The sequence below is a fragment of the Heterocephalus glaber genome, unplaced genomic scaffold (assembly GCF_053883595.1).
Source record: "Heterocephalus glaber isolate CG9 unplaced genomic scaffold, H.glaber_assembly_v1.0 deba00001523, whole genome shotgun sequence".
Lineage (NCBI taxonomy): Eukaryota > Metazoa > Chordata > Mammalia > Rodentia > Bathyergidae > Heterocephalus > Heterocephalus glaber.
In genome coordinates, this window is record NW_028258327.1 from 7,871,951 (window position 1) to 7,892,486 (window position 20,536).

Consider the following 20,536-nt stretch of genomic DNA (forward strand, 5'->3'; position numbering starts at 1 on the left):
TAAATTTACAATTATTCTATATCTGTGTATACATACAGAATTTTGTATCACTCCACACTTTCCAGATACCGAATTCCATCCATATTTTCTCTGCAAGAAACTTTTAAAAATATTTCAGATTTCTGATTTTTTCTTTTTCTATTTTATATTCCATCCCAACCACTGCATCCTTCTGCAAACTTTTATAGCCAAGTTGCCTGCTGCTCCATGGGGTCTTTGCCTCTGAGATGATGATGTGTGTGGCAAGTGATGGAGACACAGAGGGCCTGAGGTTAGCAGATCTGGAGCCAACATTCTTACTGTGGGCCCGTTACTAAGTAACTCAGTGTTCTTCCACCTTCAATCTTCTTGGACCAAATGCCAGATTTGCCCTAAACGCTATATACACTAGTTGATGTATGGGTTCAAATGATTATATATTTTATGATTTAAAAAATCTTGCCAGGGTCTTAGGTGCCCTTTTAAAAAGTTTTCCAAATTTTTATCCACTTATATTGTTTCATCTTGCACCCAAAGTCCTTGGTTTCTACAACAGACTTCACAATTCATACTCTGGCATTTCCCTCAGAACACTTTTTCTTAGCAATTCAAGGAGATAACCATTTCTTTTTTTTTGATTCTCTTTCTTTCTTTTTTTTTTTTTTTTTTTGGTATGGGGGATTGAACTTGGGACCTTGAGCTTTCAAGGCAGGCACCGGAACCACTGAGCTAAATCCCCGGCCCTTTTTTGCTTCTTTTAAACTTAGTTTTTGGTCAGGAATCCATTGTTGTTCTTTTTAAAAACCATGTTTTCTCCTCTCTGAACCAGTGGTTATGAAGCTTCTCAAAATTGCTGAAAATGCCTGTAGTGGCTTCCACTTTGTAAGCTGACCTGGATTTAGGCCATGAATGGGTGGAGCCTGACACAGTCCATAGTTAGGGCATCATGGCAATTTTGTATTAAAGGAGCATACTGAAGGATGTACAAAACCCACATCTATTCTTTAGAAGTATTTCTATTGATGAATTATTAATTTTAATTTTATGAGTTTTATTATATCAAACAATGAGTACTTAACAGGAAAAATAGAAAAATAAACTTGAATTTTCAATATTTATTGTTTATAAAAAAGGATCAAAATTTTCAACATTGACTTTTTCGGTGTACAAAGCCTAAAAAGAACAACAGAAATAAATTACTATATGAACTCATTGAAAATACCAATAGCTCTCTACAAAAAGAGTAATCTTTACTTCAATTATCATACGTAAGGCAGTCTTCATATGTGACAACAGCACATTCTATACACACGTATTGCCTGCACTGACAGCACATGTGCTTAGCTTTACTGTCTTTTCTGTAGGACATACTTGACATTTTGCTGGTCCTCCTGTTTTGTCAGGAAGTTCTTATTATACAATGTGTAGTTAACAGGAACATAAAATATCAATGAAATAAAGTATTACATTTTTAGTATATATTGCATGTTTAGGATAAATATCAACATTTCCACATCAGCTGTGTACTTGCTTACAAAGTCTAAAAGCATCAGAAATAAATACCTACATGAATTACAATGTAAATACAAACAAAAGTCTACCATAGAAGTAATCTTTGCTTCAGTTGTCACATTCAAGGCAGTCTCCATGTTCCATGCACAAATAATGCTTTCCCTGATACGACATATGTTTTGTTTTCCTGTTCTTTTTTTTCGGTAGGGCACAGCTGATATCTTTTTGGTTTTCCTGTTGTCATAGTAGGTCTTTGTGATGTTGCATTTGCTTGTTCATCTGTGAGCTCACCAGTGTGCTCCACAACTTTTTTGTGTAGTTCCCTGGGCAGAAATATTTTGTTCTTTCTCTGTTGTAAATGATCTCTTATGAGTCCCAGTCCCAATCCTCTAAGAAAATTTCTCCATGATATTTTTCACTTGTTATTTGCTTTGTAAACTATCAAACTGTTTGTGCAACAAACAGGATCAAGTAAAACACAATCATTGGCCAACACTTTGTGTTTTTTTTGTTTTGGTACTGGGGATCAAACTAGGGACCTTGCACTTTCGAGGCAGGCAACAGAACCACTGAGCTAAATCCCTGGCTCAACACTTTGTGTTTTGAGTGACATCATAGTTGCTGCATAACTCATCAACATCTACTCCACCTTTGTTTTTTTTTTTTGCAAAAAGTTACCATCTGAGACTTCAATTTTTTCAAGGTTTCTTAGTCAATTTTTCCATCGTGGTGCAATGTTGACATCAGCAATACCAGTTTGTTTTTCTTTCCCATATATAAGGCCAGTGTTATAGCTTTCTGAAATCCAAAGATTGTACTATATAATCCTCTGTTATGAAATGGCAACATTTTATTGGGAATTTCTGCCTTGTTTGTGCATACAGTTCCTACGCTGGTCAACTTGTCCTCTGTTAGCAAATGTAATATCAATCAGAAACTGGTAAACCAATTGTCAAATGTTATATTCTGATTAGTTTGGGAGATGGGAGCAACAAGTATGTTCACAACATCATTTGGTTCATTACTATAAGAATAAAGACCCGGTGTCTGAGTTCAAGGATAAATTTCTAAATTCAAAGTATATGTCTTCAAATCTAGCAGGACATATATCTTTATACCATATTTTGAAGGCTTTTTTGGCATATACTACCTAAAGCTACAGTGACCAGGTTTTTCATGCACCATTTTACTGAATTGGGCTACTTCTATAAGAGAAATCAAAAGAAAACTAAAATAAATCCTAAATGCAAGAAAATCAATAATGGACATTTCATGGATAAAACTCAACTGTTTCTGCTTCGGAGCTCCTGTGCAAACCTGGCCATTCATCTGGCAAGTGCACATATGGGCTTTCCCCAGGCACAGCTACTGTGAACCATACCTGGATTCCATTATGAAAAATTAGATGTTTGCAGAACAGAAGACTTGTATGAGTGTATTTTACCTGCTGTGATGCTCAGGGATACATACACAAAAAATACTACATGGACCATTTCATGTGTGTAAAAATCTTGATTTGACACTTTTGCACAGGTGTACATGCCCTGCTGTTCATAGTACCAAATGAGTGAATACAACAATTGCTTTCTGTATTCCTCAGGCACAGCTACTGAGATGCATATCTGGCTATCATTATGCTAAAGTACATAATTTAATTAGAAAAGTATGAAATGGGTTATGGTAACACACAATAATGCCCCAAGGATAAAGGACTTTGTGTCACCTGACAGATGTACCTCTCCTGCTCTAGCAGAATGGCATGAGAGCTGCTGGGAGGTGTCTTTCTGCCCACCTAATTTGCTTAATGCCACCAGGGGAATGGCTAAGACATGGAGCCAACAAGATGTACCGTCAAGAAGTAGCTGATAGTCTTGACAACAAATAACACCTAGTAATTTTTGCCCAAGTAATGTTTTCCCATATAGGTTTAGATCCTGGGGCAAGATTCAAATGATGAAGTTGGTTGACCCAGGAAATACCAAAGGGCTCCAACATGAATGACTTGATTGTCCTTACCAGAAAAGACACTTTAGTTAGATTCTGCATACTGTCCTAGCATAGGGTATTCCTTCGTTCCTATGAAATATATAGTAGAAATGCTTTTTAAAGTGTCCTTCAGATGCATCCGTGCTATACTGGTTTGTTAACTTATGTTCCCACCTTCTGTAGTTTCCCCTTCCCTCTCAGTTTTCTAACTATGTCAGCTTGCTGCTCAAGAATGGGTGGATAGTTCTAGGGCACAGTATGTAGAACCATGCCAACCATGTAGAAAACACAGTATGAAATTTTGTTAAGTAAAAATAAGAAATGACTCTTACTTTCAAAGAGCTTGCCATTTAGCTGGAAAGATAAAATTCATAAATAAAAAGCAACCAGTGTAAAGTACAGTATTGGGGGAAAAAAGCCACATAAGAGATTTGAAAAGAGATAGGATATATTTTTTTGTGTTCTGCTCAAGTTACCTCGGTTATTCTTTTCAACAATTAGGAAATCCCTCTATTTTATAGTCAGGAAGTTGAGTTTAACATGTATTACATGTCTAAGAGTCCTGTCATATGTGCAGAAATGAAATTTGAACTCAGGACTTTATGAACTGAAACCTCTTTTTGCCCACAGCCAGAGTAGACAGAAAGCTTTGAAAGCAGGCTGTGGCTAATCTTGAAGAATTGACCAAATAGAGGAGGGTGGAGAGCACACATAGGTTGGGGACAGGGGAGGGAGTGGGCACAGCATGAGCAAAGGTGTAGCAGTGGCAAGCACAGAGTGGGAGCTGATCCCCAGGTTTGCTAGAGAAAGGGAGGAGAGAGGGATAAAGCAGGAACATGGGTGGGAAGCAGAGTATAAGAACTCTCATCTTCAAAATTGAGTTTGGACTTTACTTAATAACTCATTTCATAAATGGTTGAGAATGGGTGTGAAAGGGAGTGACATTATGAAAAGTGTTCAGGTGGGATGCGGAATGGACTGGAGAAAGGGAAGGGCTATCATCTTGAGAGCTAGTGTTTCCTGAGCTAGCTGGGTATGGTGTTGAGTGCTTTATATGTATATGTCATTTTGTTCTCACAATAGCACCAAGGAATAGGTACTTTTTATGTCATTTTCACTTCCTAATTAGAAAACTGAGACTTTCAGAGGTTAAGTAATGGCCAGATGAAGAACAGTGGTACCAGGATGTGACTTAGGTAGATTGAACTTCATTTGTGCTTCCACATGCCACACTAGACAGCAGTTCAGGAGACGTTTTGGAACCATTTTAATTAGTTGGGTATGATAGTCCAGGTGACAAGGCCTGAACTAAGTCATTAGTGGTAAAAATGGAGAGATGGGTACAGTATGAAATAGTTTGGTATGATATGGGGGCCTGATGCCAGAGCTGAGCCTGTGACCTCATGGCTTTTCTTAGTGTTTTCCAAGCAAGCTGGCACTCAGTTTTGAGAACTTGCCAAGACCATAGAAATTCCATGGAAAACTTGTCCTCCAAACTTCTGAGACAGTCTAGGCTTCTTGTTTTTCCTAAGGGTATGTATTAATTTAGTCAGGTAAGCACTGAAGTTGAGGGTGCTTGGTTTATGTTACTTTTGAGATGGCTTAAGCAACTTCCAGGTATTCTCAAGCATCACAAGCTCTAATTATTACAGTTCAAGACAATAAGTCTCCCTGGGGATCAGTTGGTGATCGTTTCCCTCTTTTTTCCACGAATACCCTCTCTCCTAATGCTTATCTGGGTGTGTTCCCTGTTTTGCTCTCTGTAGGTTGATATATCACAGAATTGTTTAATTCTCTTTAAATTTGTTGGGGTTTTTTTTAAGAAAAAATTATGCATGCATTTTGACTCTGTGAATTTTTGTTGCACAGTTCAATGAGCATACAAAACGAGTGTGCTGAACGCTGTTGTGATCACGTGAGACAGCATGGGCCAGCCCAGTGATCTCTCTGTTCTGTCTGCTGCAGGTGATAAGAAGTACATCATGGGGCCCAAACTTTCCACTCTCGACGCCACTGTCTTTGGGCACTTGGCACAGGCAATGTGGACCTTACCAGGGACAAGACCTGAGCGGCTGATCAAAGGCAAGCCCTACGAACCTCTTCAGCTTTTAGGAGTTGCTAGGGTGGGCGGGCAGGCGAAACAGTGTGTAGTATTCTAGGCTGATGCTTTGAGTTTGGCTGTGCTCAGAGGCTGTGGTGTCTGGGGCCAGAATCAGTTTTCTGCCAGCTTCTTAGTTAGTGGGACTTGATAATTGTGAAATAGGATTTGAATGCCGCTTAGTACCCTTGTTTTGTTGATTGTCCTTGGCGCAATAATGACTCACCACATCCTGCTTTATCCAGTTGCTACAGCAATCAGGGTGAGGTGGGACCGATGAACTCACTGCCCATTTCAGTTGGTCCTTTTGAGTCTGAACCGGTCTTAGATATTTCACATGTGGATTATATTTGATTATATCACTTGAATTCAACTCTTTCTGCTACTCCAGTGGGGTAGCTTTAGATCATCTACTGAGAATAGTAGAACTGGATAGTCAAGATTGTGGAAAACTGTCAACAAATGCTAAGTCTGATGCCAAGGAATTATTATTAGACTGTATTATTACATATGCAAGGAAACATAACCTTGGCATATTTTTTTTGTGAGATCTTGGCTGTAAGGCCTACTAGAATAACAATTCTATTGGAAACAAAGTAAAAAGTGAAGGTAAATGGACCAGAGCTAGGTGATGAGCATGGAGTAGGGTAAGCATAGTAGCCAGAAATGAAATTCATGGTGGGAAAAGGGTAGGGAAAGTCAGTTCACCTTGGGTTCATGACCTGGGACCATGTCTTTGTGTGGATATATTTGTATGTGTGTATTAGGGTGAGGTGGGGTGATGTATATAGCAGTTGGGACTCTCGAAGAGATGGGAACTGTTTGAAGTCATCTTCAGTTTAAAGCAGCATCTAAGCAAGTGAGTGGGGGCTATGGATGTGAGGATCAAAGTTTAACATGTATGTTTGGGGAAGGTGATTGACAAGAGTTAATTAGAGTTGATGCTCAACTGAGCAGGCTAGGGATATAGATGAGATCACCGGTAGAAAGGTGCGTGGAATACTATTAATACTGTTGGGTGGGTGGATGGGTGTATGGATGGATGAATGGAACTCAGAAAGACCGAATCATACAAGAAACAGAGGCAGGGGTGGTGGTCGATAGTGGGCAGCGGGTGGGAGGAGGCCCCCTCCCTCCAGGTGCATGCTCTGGAGTTCAGATCCTGTCCTGGGCAGCATGCTTACTCTTCAGATCCTCTTTTTTGTGGGGCTGGGGCTTCAGATACATTAGCAGACTTGGCTGGAATGGATCAGGCACAGACTGAAGGTTTTCCAGAAGGTCACAAGTGGGGCTAGGGACAGTATGGAATGACATTTAATTTCATCATTAAGTCACTTTGAAGACGTTCCTTGTTTTGTGATTCATTGGAAGTTTTCTAAATTTTTTTTCCCCATTAAGTTTATTGGTACATTTTTGGTATAAAATACAGTTACATTCATTATTGGGATCTTGTACCATTACATGAGTCTCTTGGTTCTTATTTTTTTTCCCCTTCCCTTGCCCTCCCTTCACCCCCTCCACCCTTCCCTATTTGCAAAGACCTTGTTTCCATTTTTTTTCCTCTTCTCATATTTTTTCCTTTCCCTTTTTTCCCTTCCCCTACCCCTCACAATTCCCCTGCTCTTTTAGACCTTCTCTTCCTGTTACACAATATCAGTTATACATTTTTTAAATTACAATGTTAAGATCTAGGAGACATTACCACAGATTTTACAGAATTTAAAAGGATATAGAAAGCATATTACAAAAATCTGTTTTGAAATAAATTTGACAACTTCTAAGAAGTACCTTGGAAGACAAATTAATGAAACTAACTCTGGAGGAAATATAAAATTTGAATAGCACCTATTAAAGAAAGTATATTCCTAGCTTGAAAACCTACCTATATGACAACAGCAGGCTCATAAACATTTTAACTGATAAATTATGTCAAACAATTGAAGTCGAAAAAAGAAGGAACACTTCTCTCCTCATTTTAGGAACTCAACATTGTGCTAATCCTAAAACTGAATAAAGATAATAGAAGAAAAAAGTATGAACATAGATAGAAATTTGTTTAACAAAACAAACTATTAGAAGTCAGATCTGGCAGGATGTAGAAAGTGGTTTTGTTATAGGGATGGCAGTGTTGGTTCAGCATTGGAAGATCCACCCCCAAAAGTTATCATTTTAACAGAGGAAAGGAAAAAGCCATATGATCCTGTCACTAGTTGGAGAAAAAGTATTGGACTAAATTCTACAGCTGTTCATGTTAAAAGCTATCAGGAGACTAGAAGTAGAACAGAACCTTCTCAACAGATTAAAGACATGTACTCCATACTTCCAGCAAGAACGCCTTATATAAATGGAGATGATACAATGCTTTCTCCTTAAGGTGGGGAACAAGGGCAGATATGCTTACTCTTTATCTGTCCATTAAACTTTGAAACCTAGTCCCCACCAAAATAGTCTGGCAATAAAATGACACAACTAGGATAGGATTGGCAGGGCAGAAGCAAAATCTTTATATGTAGATGAAATGATCATCTACAGAGAAAATACTAAGAAATCTCTAGGAGCCCCTAGAACTTGTACTTGAATTTAGCAGGATTAGAAAACACAAGGTATATATAAAAATTCAGGTCTATGTATACTTGCTATAAATTGAAGAATTGGATATTGAAATTTAAAAGTTATGTAGGAGTACAAAGGACCTAGAAAAGTTAAAAACAAAAACAAAAACAAAAACAGTGTTGGAAGACGTTTAGTACCTAATTTTAAGACTTCTTCTAAAGCTACAGTAATCAAGGCAGTGTTGGTGTAAGGAAAGACATATAGATCATTTGAATAAAGCAGAGAATCTAGAAATAGAACCACACACATATGGTCCACTGAGTTTTGAAAGATTATTTAACATTAGCATTTTATAGAATATAAACTCAATTCAAGAGCCGAGGAAGAGATAAGTGTTTTCACCAAATGGCACTAGAACACCTGGTATCCATATATAAAAAATTAACCTCAACCCTTTTTTTCCATACATGAAAATAACTTGAAGGGATCTATGAACCTAAATAAGAAAGCCTAAAAGTATAAAACTTTAAGAAGAAATTATAAGAGAAAATGTTTATGAATTCAGGGTAGGCAAGAACTACCTAGGATACAAAAAACATGATGTATAAAAGAAAAAATTGATAAATGAGATTCCATCAAAATTTAGAACTTTAAATGACATCATTAAAATGAAAAGTAGTCCTTAAACAGACCATATTTACAATGCATATAACCTATGATCAGAATATATAAAGAATTCTTAGAGCTCATTAATAGACAACCCAATTAAAATGTAGACATAAGATGATAAATAGCCAGTATAGCACAAGGAATGGTGTGCAACTCTAGAATCAGAAAAATACTAATCAGTACAATAATAAGATTGAATTATACACTCATTAGGGAGATGAAGTTCAAAGTTTTAAAAGCCTTGTCATGATTTTTTCTTTTTGTTAGATTCTCCCACTTTGTGTTTAATTTGTCACGCCCAGTGGATTCATTCTGCTGGGTTTCCTGGGGTTGTGATCCTCATTGTCTTTTCCTAGGATATTGTCTAAAATTTTTTGGAGTGCCGGTTTGGTATTCATGAAGTTTCTGAGGTGCTCTTTGTCATGAAAGTATCTTATTTCTCCATCCATTTTGAAAGATAGTTTTGCAGGGTACATCAGTCTGGGTTGGAGGCTGTTTTCCTTTAGGGCTTGAAATACATCACTCCAAGGTCTTGCCTTGAAGGTTTGCATTGAGAAGTCTGCTGTGATTCTGATGGGCTTTCCTTTGTATGTGATTTTTTTCTTTTCTCTCACAGCTTGTAGAATTTTGTTCTTCTGTTGGATTTCTGGAATCCTAACTATTATATGCCTATGTGTAGATTTTTTTTGATCAAGGCTAGTTGGAGTCCTCTCTGGCTCACTTACCTGTTTGTCAGGCTCTTTTCCCCTGCTTGGGAAGTTTTCTGCCATCACTTCTGTGAACGGTTTTTTTTATGTCATCTGCACTCTCTCCTCTTTCTTCATTGACTCCAATCAGTCTGATGTTACTCATCTTTGCATCATCTAGCAGCTGCTGGATTGATTTCTTGTGGTCCCTTACAACTTTAAAGCAATTTTTCTTTTCCTCCTCAGTAATTGCAATCTTATCTTCTATATGTGAAATTCTATCCTCACATTGGTTCATTCTGCTGTGCAGACTTTCAATGGAGTTTTTAATCTCTTGAAAATCTGTTTGTATCTGTTTTATGGATTCCATTTGTTTCCTATGTTGGGATTCCATCATGTTCCTCAGATCCTCTATTTTTTTATCTGTGTCCTCTCTAGATTTATTAATCATGTCTTGCACCATGAGCAAAATCTTTGCTGTTATCTGAGTAATTATTTCTGATTTCATTTTTCCCAGATCCTCTTTCGTTGCCAGTTCAGAGAGTCCAGGTGGTTGAGTATCCGACTGTTCCATCTTGTTTCCCTTTGGGGTTGCTGTAGGTGATCTGGAACTCTGTTTTTGAGGCTTGTTTTATGTATCTTCTCATTTCCATGGTGGGGGGGTGCTTCTGGCACCCATGCGGCTCACCTTCTCTGCCCTAGCAGCCTGGGATGGCAGCGGGGGAGCTTCCTTCTGGGTGCTGGGACCAGCTGAGCTTTTCTGCCCTAGGAGCCTGGGATGGAGGCGGGGAGCTCGGAAGGTTTCTAAATTGATTGTTATCATATCAATGATGCTAGTCTAAAAGATATTGATTCCTCTTAGGTTATTTAGGGCTGTTTTGTATACACTATCTCTTTCTATTATTCTACTTCCTTCACCCCCCCAAACCACCCTTGCACACTCCTATGTACACACTACCCATGTTTACTCATATCCTGCTGGGCACACATAGCCCATACAGACATTTACTTGTGCACACACACACCTCCAGTGAGGCAGTACTTTTCTTAGAAGTATTTAGGGATGTATTATCAGTAGAACTCTCAGATTATATAGGATCTTTTCGTTCAAAATGAAGCATATTTTGTTAATGCATTTATGATTTAGCTCCTTTTTGTCTTGGTTCCTGAAAGGACTTGAGGAATTTAGTGTTTTCTTTAGAGAAATGAGCAGCCTTTTTAGAGGACTGATTTTGGTTCCCACCCTGAGACACATCTGGGGAATCTGACACCATCGTATTTGGGGGATTTTGGAGCATGGTTGAAGCCACATCTTCAGCTCTCCCTTTCTTTTTTTCAGCTTTTATTTGGGGATGGGTTCTTGATTAGTTGCTAACTTCTCAACCTTCTGCCTCAGCCTCCCAGAGTGCTGGCATTACAGGCATGTGCCACCGTGCCCGGCACGTGTATTTTAATTCTTAAAGAAGTGCCAGTGACTTCCAGTTCTCCCTTGGGATCACTGCAGCATGAATTAGTGAAGTCTGATGTGTCCCAAAATCTCATTTTAGGTATCAGTTTTAAATTCATTTCTTTCTTCCTTTCCTTTCCTTTTTCCTTTCCTTTCCTTTCCTTCCCTTTCCTTTCCTTCCCTCCCCTCCCCTCCCCTCCCTTTCCTTCCCTTTCTTTGTACCAGGGATTGAACTTGGGATCTGTTGCCTGCCACTGAGCTAAATCCCCGGCCCTCTAAATTCTTTCTAAACCTTTCAATCTGAGCTGCTAACATGCAGCCAAACTGTTAATTTGGTCTCAACTTCTTTCCCTGCTTTTGCTTACTCTATGGTGGAAACTTTCCCAAGAAGTAATGAGACAAGGCCTAAGCAGAAACAACCGAGAGCATGAGTGGTTTAGAACTGCCCGAAACCTAGAAGCATGCATGCCTTGGATCAAGACAGAGCACTGCGGGTCTTGCCATATGTGCTGGTGTAGGAATGAATAGTATTTTTTTGTCCTAGCTTTACTTACAAAGCTACAAAAGCTACTTCTGGAGCTGTCTGAAATAGTAAGAAATTTTCCTTAATTTAGGTGAGCAGGAAGACAGACTGAATATTCAGCAATTGTTAATATATGGATGTGTGTATATCTATCTAGACATAGATATAAATATAAAATATTGGTACATTTTAGGTATACAACACAATTACATTTCTCATTGGGAATTGTACCTTTACATAATGCATCTTGGTTCTTATTTTATCCCCATTCCTAGCCCTCCCTTCACCCCCTCCACCCTTCCCTATTTACAAAGACTTTATTTCCATTTTTTCCATTTCTCATCATTTTTCCTTTCCCTTCTTTGCTTTCCCCTTCCCCTCTCACTACCCCTACCCCTTTGGACCTTTTCTTCCTATTTTGCATTATCGATTATTCATTCTAATCATTGGTACATTTTAGGTATACAATATAATGACATTCATCATTGGAAATTTGCACCTTTCCGTAGTCTCTCTTGGTTCTTATTTTTCACCCTTGCCCAGCCCTCCCTTCAACCCCTCCAGTCCTCACTATTTACAAAGATTTTGTTCCTATTTTTCCATTTTCTCATATTAATCCCATTCCCTTCTATCCTTTCCCCTAGTCCTCCTACTTCCTTCCCCTTTGCCCCTTTTCTTCCTATTTCACATTACCTATTATACATTTTAGTCCTTATTTACACTTTCAGTTTCTCACACCAGAGAAACTATTCAGTATTTATACATGTGTGTCCTATTTATTTCACTTGAGTATCTCTTGCCTCAGTGTGCATCCACTTAGCTATAAATGTCTCTAATTTCTCATTTTTTATGGCTGAGTAGTACTCCATTTTATAAAAAAACCCCACATTTTCTTGATCCAGTCTCCAGTTGATGGGCATTTGGGCTGTTTCCAAGTTTTAGCTATCACAAACTATGCTGCTATGAACATGGGCGCACATATATCACTGTGGTATGATTCTTTTAATTCTTTGGGGAAGATCCCCAGCAGTGGAATAGTGGGGTCAAATGGGATTTCCAGTCCTAGTTCCTTGAGGTATCTCCATACTGATTTCCACAGTGCTTGCACCAGTCTACGCTCCCACCAGCAATGGAGCAGGGTTCCTCTTTCCCCACAGCCCCGCCAGCATTTGTTATTGGTTGATTTCATGATAGCAGCCATTCTTTCTGGAGTGAGGTGAAATCTCAGTGTTGTTTTCATTTGCATCTCTCGAATGACCAGTGATGTTGAATGTTTTTTCATGTATTTATTTGCTATTTCTACTTCTTTGTGTGAGAAATGTCTGTTCATTTCAGATGCTCATTTTCAGATTGGGTCTTTAAATTTGGGAGGTGTGATCTTTTTAAATTCTTTATAGATTCAAGATAGTAGACCTTTGTCTGAGGAAAAGCAGGTGAAGATTTTTTTCTCACATTGTGGATTGTCTCTTCACACTGCTGGTGATTTTGATTGCTGTGCAGAAGCTTTTTAATACGGGATCCCACTTGTTGATTGTTTGTGTTAGTTCACGGGCAACTGAGGTTTTGTTCATAAAATCTTTTCCTACACCGATATCTTCAAGAGTTCTACCTAACCTCTGTTCCATGTGGTTCACAGTTTCTATTTTAATATTTAGATCTTTAATCCATTTTGATTTTAGTTTAGTGCATGGTGAGAGATATAGGTCTACTTTAATCTTTGGCAAGTTGAAGCAGAATTTTTCCAGGACCATTTATTAAAAAGGCTATCTTTCTTCCAGTGAGGGTGTTTGGCTCTTTTATCAAAGATGAGATGGCTGAGTGTGTCTGATGTTGTTTCTGCATCTTCTAATCTGTTCCACTGGTCCTCAGGTCTGTTTCTTTGCCAGTACCATGCTGTTTTTATCACAGTAGCTTTATAGTAAAGTTGCAGGTTGGGGATTGTGATACCCTCTGCCATGTCTTTGTTACCTAGAATTGCTTTTGCTATTCTGGGTCTCTTCTTGTTCCAAATGAATTTTTGGATTGTTTTCTCAAAGTCCATGAAGTATGCTGCTGAGATCTCAATTGGAATTGCATTGAATCTATATAGCAGTTTTGGAAGTATGGCCATTTTCACTATATTAATCCTTCCTACCCAGGAGCAGGGGATGTCTGTCCATTTTCTGATATCATCTTCAATCTCTCTTTTCAGAATGCTATAGTTTTCAGAGAAGAGGTCTTTGATTTCTTTCATTAGGTTGATTCCTAGGTATTTCAGTCTTTTGGATGCTATTGTGAAAGGAATTATTTGCCCTATTTCTCTCTCAGTGAGTCTGTCATTGGTGTAGAGGAAAGCTATTGATTTTTGCGTGTTGACCTTGGAACTAGTTACTTGACTGAATTTGGTTATTAAGTCTAGAAGACTTTTGGTGGCATTCTTGGCGTCTTCTATATAGAGGATCATGTCATGGGCAAATAATGACAATTTGACTTCTTCATTACCTATCTTTACTCCTTTTATTTCTTTCTCTTGTCTAATTGGTGTGGCTAGTGTTTCCAGAACTATATTGAACAGGAGTGGTGATAGTGGACATCCTTGTCTTGTTCCTGATTTTAGTGTGGAGGATTTCAGTTTTTGACCATGTAGTATGATATTGGCTGTTGGTTTTTCATAGATGGCTTCTATCAGTTTGAGGTAGAGACCATCTATTCCAATTTTTTGTAGGGTTTTTAATCATAAATGCATGTTGGATTTTTGTCAAATGCTTTCTCTGCGTCTATGGATGTAATCATATGGTTTTTGTCCTTGGCTCTATTGATATAGTGTATTACATTGGTTGATTTGCATATTTTGAACCATCCCTGCATCCCTGGGATGAATCCCACTTGATCAGGGTGTATGATCTTCTTGATGATCTTCTGCATTCTGTTTGCCAGTATCTTATTAAGGATTTTTGCATCTATGTTCATTAGTGAGATTGGCCTATAGTTCTCTTTTTCAGTTGTGTCTTTCTCTGCTTTGGGGATCAAGGTGATGCTTGCTTCTAGGAATGAATTTGGGAGTATTGCTTCCCTTTCAATTTCATTGAAGAGTTTAAACAGTAGTGGCAGCAGTTCCTCTCTAAATGTCTTGTAGAATTCAGCAGTGAAGCCATCAGGGCCTGGGCTTTTCTTAGTTGATAAGTTTTTAATTACATTTTCAATTTCATTGGTTGATATTGGGTTGTTCAGAATTTTTAGGTCTTCTTCATTCAACTTTGTTAATTCATATGTATCTAGGAATCTATCCATTTCTTTTGTGTTGTCCATCTTATTGGCGTATAGGTTCTGGAAGTAGGTATTGATGATCCTCTGGATTTCTGCTGGGTCTGTTGTAATTTCACCCTCTTCATTCCAAATTGCATGGATTTGGGCCTTTTCTTTCCTTTTTCTGATAAGGTTGGCTAAGGGTTTGTCAATTTTGTTGATTCTTTCAAAGAACCAACTCTTGGCTTCATTGATTTTTTGTATCGTTCTCTTAGTCTCCATTGCATTGATTTGTCCTCTGATCTTTATAATTTCCTCCCTTGTATGAGCTTTGGGGTTGTCCTGCTCTTCTTTTTCTAGAAGTTTGAGGTTCAGCATCAGGGTATTTAATTGGGCTTGTTCTGTTTTCCTAATATGCTTATTCACTGCTATGAATTTTCCTCATAAGACTGCTTTCATTGTGTCCCATAGATTCTGATATGTTGTATTGTCATTGTCATTTAATTGAAGGAACTGTCTGATTTCTTCTTTAATTTCCTCTGTGACTCATTGGTTATTCAGAAGTGTGTTGTTCAATTTCCACGTGTTTATGAAATTTTTTAAGTTTCTTTTGCTATGGATCTCCAATTTCATCACACTGTGGTCTGATAATATACAGGGGATAACTTCAATTCCTTTGCACTTACTTAAACATGTTCTATGTGTGAGTATGTAGTCTACTTTTGAGAATGATCCATGTGCAGCTGAGAAGAATATGTATTCTAATTTTGTGGGGTGGAAGACTCTGTAAACATCTGTTAAGTTCATTTGTTCAAGAGTTCGACTGAGTTCCAGTATTTCATTACTTATTTTTAGTCTAGTTGATCTATCCATTTGTGACAGTGGGGTGTTGAGGTCCCCCACTACAATTGTATTAGTGCATATATAACTTTTCATGTCCGTTAGTATTTGTTTTATATAGTTGGGTGCACTAGTGTTTGGTGCATAGATATTTATGATTGTCATCTCTTCCTCTTGGATTTTTCCCTTTACGAGGATATAGTGTCCTTCGTCTCTCTTAATCAGTGTTGGTTTGAAATCTACTTGATCTGCAAAGAGGATAGCTACTCCTGCTTTTTTTTGGGTTCCCGGCACATGGAGTATTGTTTTCCACCCTTTAACTTTCAGTCTATGAGTCTCCTTTTGAATTAAGTGTATTTCTTGTATGCAGTATATTGTTGGATTTTGCTTCTTGACCCATTCTGCCAGTCTATTTCTTTTGATTGGTGAATTGAGACCATTAACATTGATGGTTATAACTGAAACATATTGACTTGTCATTGCCATGACTTTTTCTTTTTGTTGGGTTCTCCCCCTTTACATTTAATTTCTTGTCATGCCAGATGGGTTCATTCTGCTTTGCTTCCTGGGGTTGTGATCCTCAATGTCTGTTCCTAGGATATTGTGTAAAATTCTTTGGAGTGCTGGTTTGGTATTCACGAAGTTCCTAAGGTGCTCTTTGTCATGAAAGTATCTTATTTCTCCATCCATTTTGAAAGACAGTTTTTCAGGGTACATCAATCTGGGTTGGAGGCTGTTTTCTTTTAGGGCTTAGAATGTGTCACTCCAAGCTCTTCTTGCCTTGATGGTTTGTGTTGAGAAGTCTGCTGTGATTCTGATGGGCTTTCCTTTGTATGTGATATGTTTCTTTTCTCTAACTGCTTGTAGAACTTTGTTCTTCTGTTGAGTTTCTGGAATCTTAACACTTATATGCCTATGTGTAGACTTTTTTTGATCAAGACTGTTTGGATTCCTATAAGCTTCACTTATCTGCATGTTAAGTTCTTTTCTCCTGCTTGGGAAGTTTTCTGCCATTATTTCTGTAAAGAGTTTTTTTATGTCATCTCCACTCTCTCCTGTTTCTTCATTGACTCTAATCAGTCTTATGTTATTCTTCTTTGTATCGTCTAGCACCTGCTAGATTGATTTTTTTGTGTTCCCTTATAGTTTTGAAGTAATTTTTCTTTTCCTGGTCATTAATTGCAATCTTATCTTCTATATCTGAAATTCTGTCCTCACATTGGCTCATTCTGCTGTGTAGACTTTCAATGGAGTTTTTCATCTCCTGAAAATCTATTTGCATCTGTTTTATGGATTCCATTTGTTTCCTGTGTTGGGATTCCATCATGTTCCTCAGCTCCTCTCTAGATTTAGTAATCATGTCTTGCACTAGGAGCACAATTTCTCCTGTTATCTGAGAAATTATTTCTGATTTCATTTTTTCTAGATCCCCTTTTGTTGCCAGTTCAGTGGGCCCAGGTGGTTGAGTATCAGAGTGTTCCATCTTGTTTCCCTTTGGGGTTGCTGTAGGTGATGTGGAAGTCTGGTTTTGAGACTTATTTATGTGTTTTCTCATTTCAACTGCAGGGTTGGGGGTGCTGTTGGCACCCGTGTGGGTCACCTCCTCTGAGCTGGGAGAGGTGGGACAGGGGCTGGGAGCAGCGGTAGGGATGGTGGCCCAGAAGCCCCTTCCTCTGGGCCGGGAGCAGCAGGAGGGATGGTGACCTGGAAGCCCCTTCCTCTGGATCTGGAGTAGTGGGACGGTGGCTCAGAAGCCCCCACCTCTGGGCCAGGAGCGGTAGGAGGGATGGTAGCCCGGAAGCCCCTACCTCTGGGCCAGGAGTGGCGGGACCAAATATTACTTTTGTAGTGGAGAAAATTTAGAAAAAGTAGAATGTTTTAAGAGAATAAAATAAATGACAATCATCAGCGGAGAACTACTGTTAGTATTGTGATATGTACTCTCACCTTTTATCAAGTACAAGATATATATATATATACACATATAAATATATATATACATATAAATGTATATATTTTAAAACTGGGATTATACTATTGATACAGGTAGAGCATGATGTGTTATAACCTGAGTATTCTGTCCTTTTCCTTTGCCATTAAATATTATTTAAATGAAGTTTTAGTCATTAATTATATCCTGTATTATGTCTACATTGTAATTTATGTGATTAATCTTTTTTTCTGAATTTTTAGATTGTTTCAAATGTGTGATAGTGAATAGTGATGTGAATATATGCTCCAGCTCATGCTCAAGTTATTTCCTGTGGCTAATACCTAGGTAGGGAATCACTGTCTGAAATGGTAGAAGAACTTGTTCTACATGGCTGAGGTGCTTTCTAGAAAGGTCATAGTAACTTCCATCTGCATGAGTAATGTTTGAAAGCACCTGCAATTTTAGTTCCTTATTTAGGGCTGAATATTATTTATTTTACAAATTTAAAGTTTTACAATTTTTATAGTAGGAAAAGAATCTGTTTTATTATCAGTAACACTCTTAATGGGGAGTCACAATCACTATTTTGATCTGAATGTCTTTGTTAGAGAATTTCATGTGGATTGGGCACTCCTTAAAACAGATATGGACAATTAAAAAAGCCCAGAAAAGCAAAATCAATGCATCTCATGGTAAAGAACTCCACAGCACATCTGCCCACCTTCTAGAGCCATGGGGAAACCACAGACTGAACACTACTTTCTGAATTAATAAGGAATACTCTCTTCTGCATTCTCAGAAAAACCTCACTCAGAAACTTTCACTGATGGCTATTTATTGTACTTGGGTACCTTTTTTTGCTTATTACTTGATAGATTAAATCATGGAAAAATGCTGGATATCCTTGAAAAATATGTAAGTGTCCCCTCCTCCTGTGCTTTACCATTCTGTATCTGGAAGAGGTCATGGTGGGGGCATTTCGGTCACAGGGAAGGATCAGGCGGCCTTTGTGGGTGCTTGTATTGTGAGGTCTGTGAATTAGTGTCTCAGTTATCTTCAGCTTCAAGGAGGTGAGGCAGAGGGAGTGTCTTCCCAGCATTTGAGGAGTGTTGTCACTTTTCAGAAGGGTATGTCAGTGGTCTCTGTACTTCGGTGACAGATCCTGAAGGGAGTAACCAAGGTGTAGTCAGCACCCACAGAGGCCTGAGACAGTGTGGGGGGGCGGGGAGCAGTGAGTTCATACTTGTGGAGCATGTGACCAGGTTTGGGTAGTGGCCCAGTGTTTTCTGAATATTTGCTAGTTAATGACCCAAAGTGGGTGTAGATGGTAGGTGGGAGAAATGTAGTCCTAGATTCTGGGTCTGGTTGACAATATTTTCTGTGTCAGAGTATACAGAATGTTTTTGATTATTAGAGAAATTAGAGTGATACAGGAAAATAACACTGGTCATTCTTTTGTGGTGGGAATTTGAGACAGGTTCTCATTATATAGTTCAGGTTGGCCTTGAACTCACCGTGTAGCCTAGGCTGGCCTTGAACTTAGCCATCCCCCTGCCTCAGCCTTCCCAGTGCTGGAATTACAGGTGTGTGCTACTGTGTCCAGCAACACTGGTCACTTTTTAAAAAGAAAACTTTTCCATTTGAGAAACTCCAAAGAGGAAGACCCTTTATTCTGTCTAGGATTTTCTTCTGGGTAGAGGAATGATCAGCTTTCTGATAAATATCCTCTCAAATTGTCTGAGAATATCATTTTATTTTTTTACTAATTTATTTTATTGCATTTTCAAGTTAAAGAAGTAAAACATGATGGTCACAAGTTGAATCATACAACAAAAGGTTAAGCAATGTATGATCTTTTCTTTATCCATGTCCAATATTCTGCCCTCCATGGACAATCAATATTGAGGATTCCTCTGTGCCTTTTTTTGTGTACAAATTTATTTGCATATATGTGTTGTGGTTTGTTTTTACTGTTTGTTTAAACTAAACAATTGACTAATACTATACCTATTACTCTATAACTTGCTTTTTTCACTTAATGGAACATCATATTTTTTTAACAGCTGCACTGTTTTTTACAAAATGGATAATTTATTCAATCAATCCCTATTGTTGGGCATTTGTGCTGTTTCTGTCTTCGCTTGTCTTCTGTTTCTTGTCTTTTCATTCCTTCTTTCATCCCATCTCTTTCTTCTTTCTTCCTTCCCTCCTTTCTTTTTTTCTTCTTTTTTTGTGTTGATATATAGTGCTGCATCCATCCATGCACATATATTTTTAAATACTGATACTTTTGTTTCAGTAAATTGAGTATTAAAAGAGGAGTCCTGAACCAACCTATGTACACATAAAATCTCTCTGGGTAACAGGCTATTTCCTAAAAAGGGTTATAGCAGCCAGTGCTTTCACAGGCCATGCAGAGGCAGGCTTGACCTCTCATCCACACCAGCACTGGATGTCATCAGACTGTAATATCTAACGGTTTAGACTTGCAGTGGTGGCAAACGATGGCACACGTGTCGCAACAGGCACCCAGAGCCCTCTCTGTCGGCACAGGAGCCAGATCATCCCAGCAGCCGAGCATCAGATAACAGTTGTTTTTTCTAAACTAAAACCTCAGTATTTGGGTTTAATTGTAGTGTTTGTACTTTGTGATAAATAAGTGGTTTTGGGGCTGCAGTTTGGACACTGGATTTCTGAACGGTTCGCCACCACTGGTCTAGAGGATGCAGTTGCTATCTGATTGTTTAATTCACTTTGAAGAAATGCAGTTTTTCTATTATTTCACAAAGTTTACATCTTCAGTGTAGGCATTTTTGTTAATAAAGGCACATAGCACATATGTCGCAGCACCCGTTCCTGCTCCCATCCTTTTCCATTCTTTTGGCTGGCAGCATGTTGAGCAGGGCAGCTGATGGGGACGATGGGCCAGGAAGAACTTGGTAAAGCCAGAGAAAGACAGAGCCCACCTCTAGCTGCACACTCTGATTCACTTTTTTTTCAGGGGTAGGGTGTGGGGAGGAGCCCTTCTCGTCAAGGCCCACCCTTCTCAACTGTGTAGCAGAATGTTCACTTCTTTTCATGATGG

At 38.5% G+C, this 20,536-nt stretch overlaps 1 protein-coding gene across 6 annotated transcripts in view; it reads left to right on the plus strand.

The window, feature by feature from the left end:
* The window catches only part of Faxc (failed axon connections homolog, metaxin like GST domain containing), an 81,711-nt gene that overhangs the window by 50,260 nt on the left and 10,915 nt on the right, over positions 1-20,536 (plus strand). For all 6 annotated transcript variants that reach the window (XR_015441533.1, XM_004862493.4, XM_021242677.2 and 3 more), the window contains one exon: positions 5,443-5,559. Coding sequence is in view for 5 of the 6 variants with exons in the window: in XM_004862493.4 (XP_004862550.1) it covers positions 5,443-5,559 (117 nt within the window). In the remaining variant the exon portion in view is untranslated. The remainder of the gene's footprint in view (positions 1-5,442; positions 5,560-20,536) is intronic.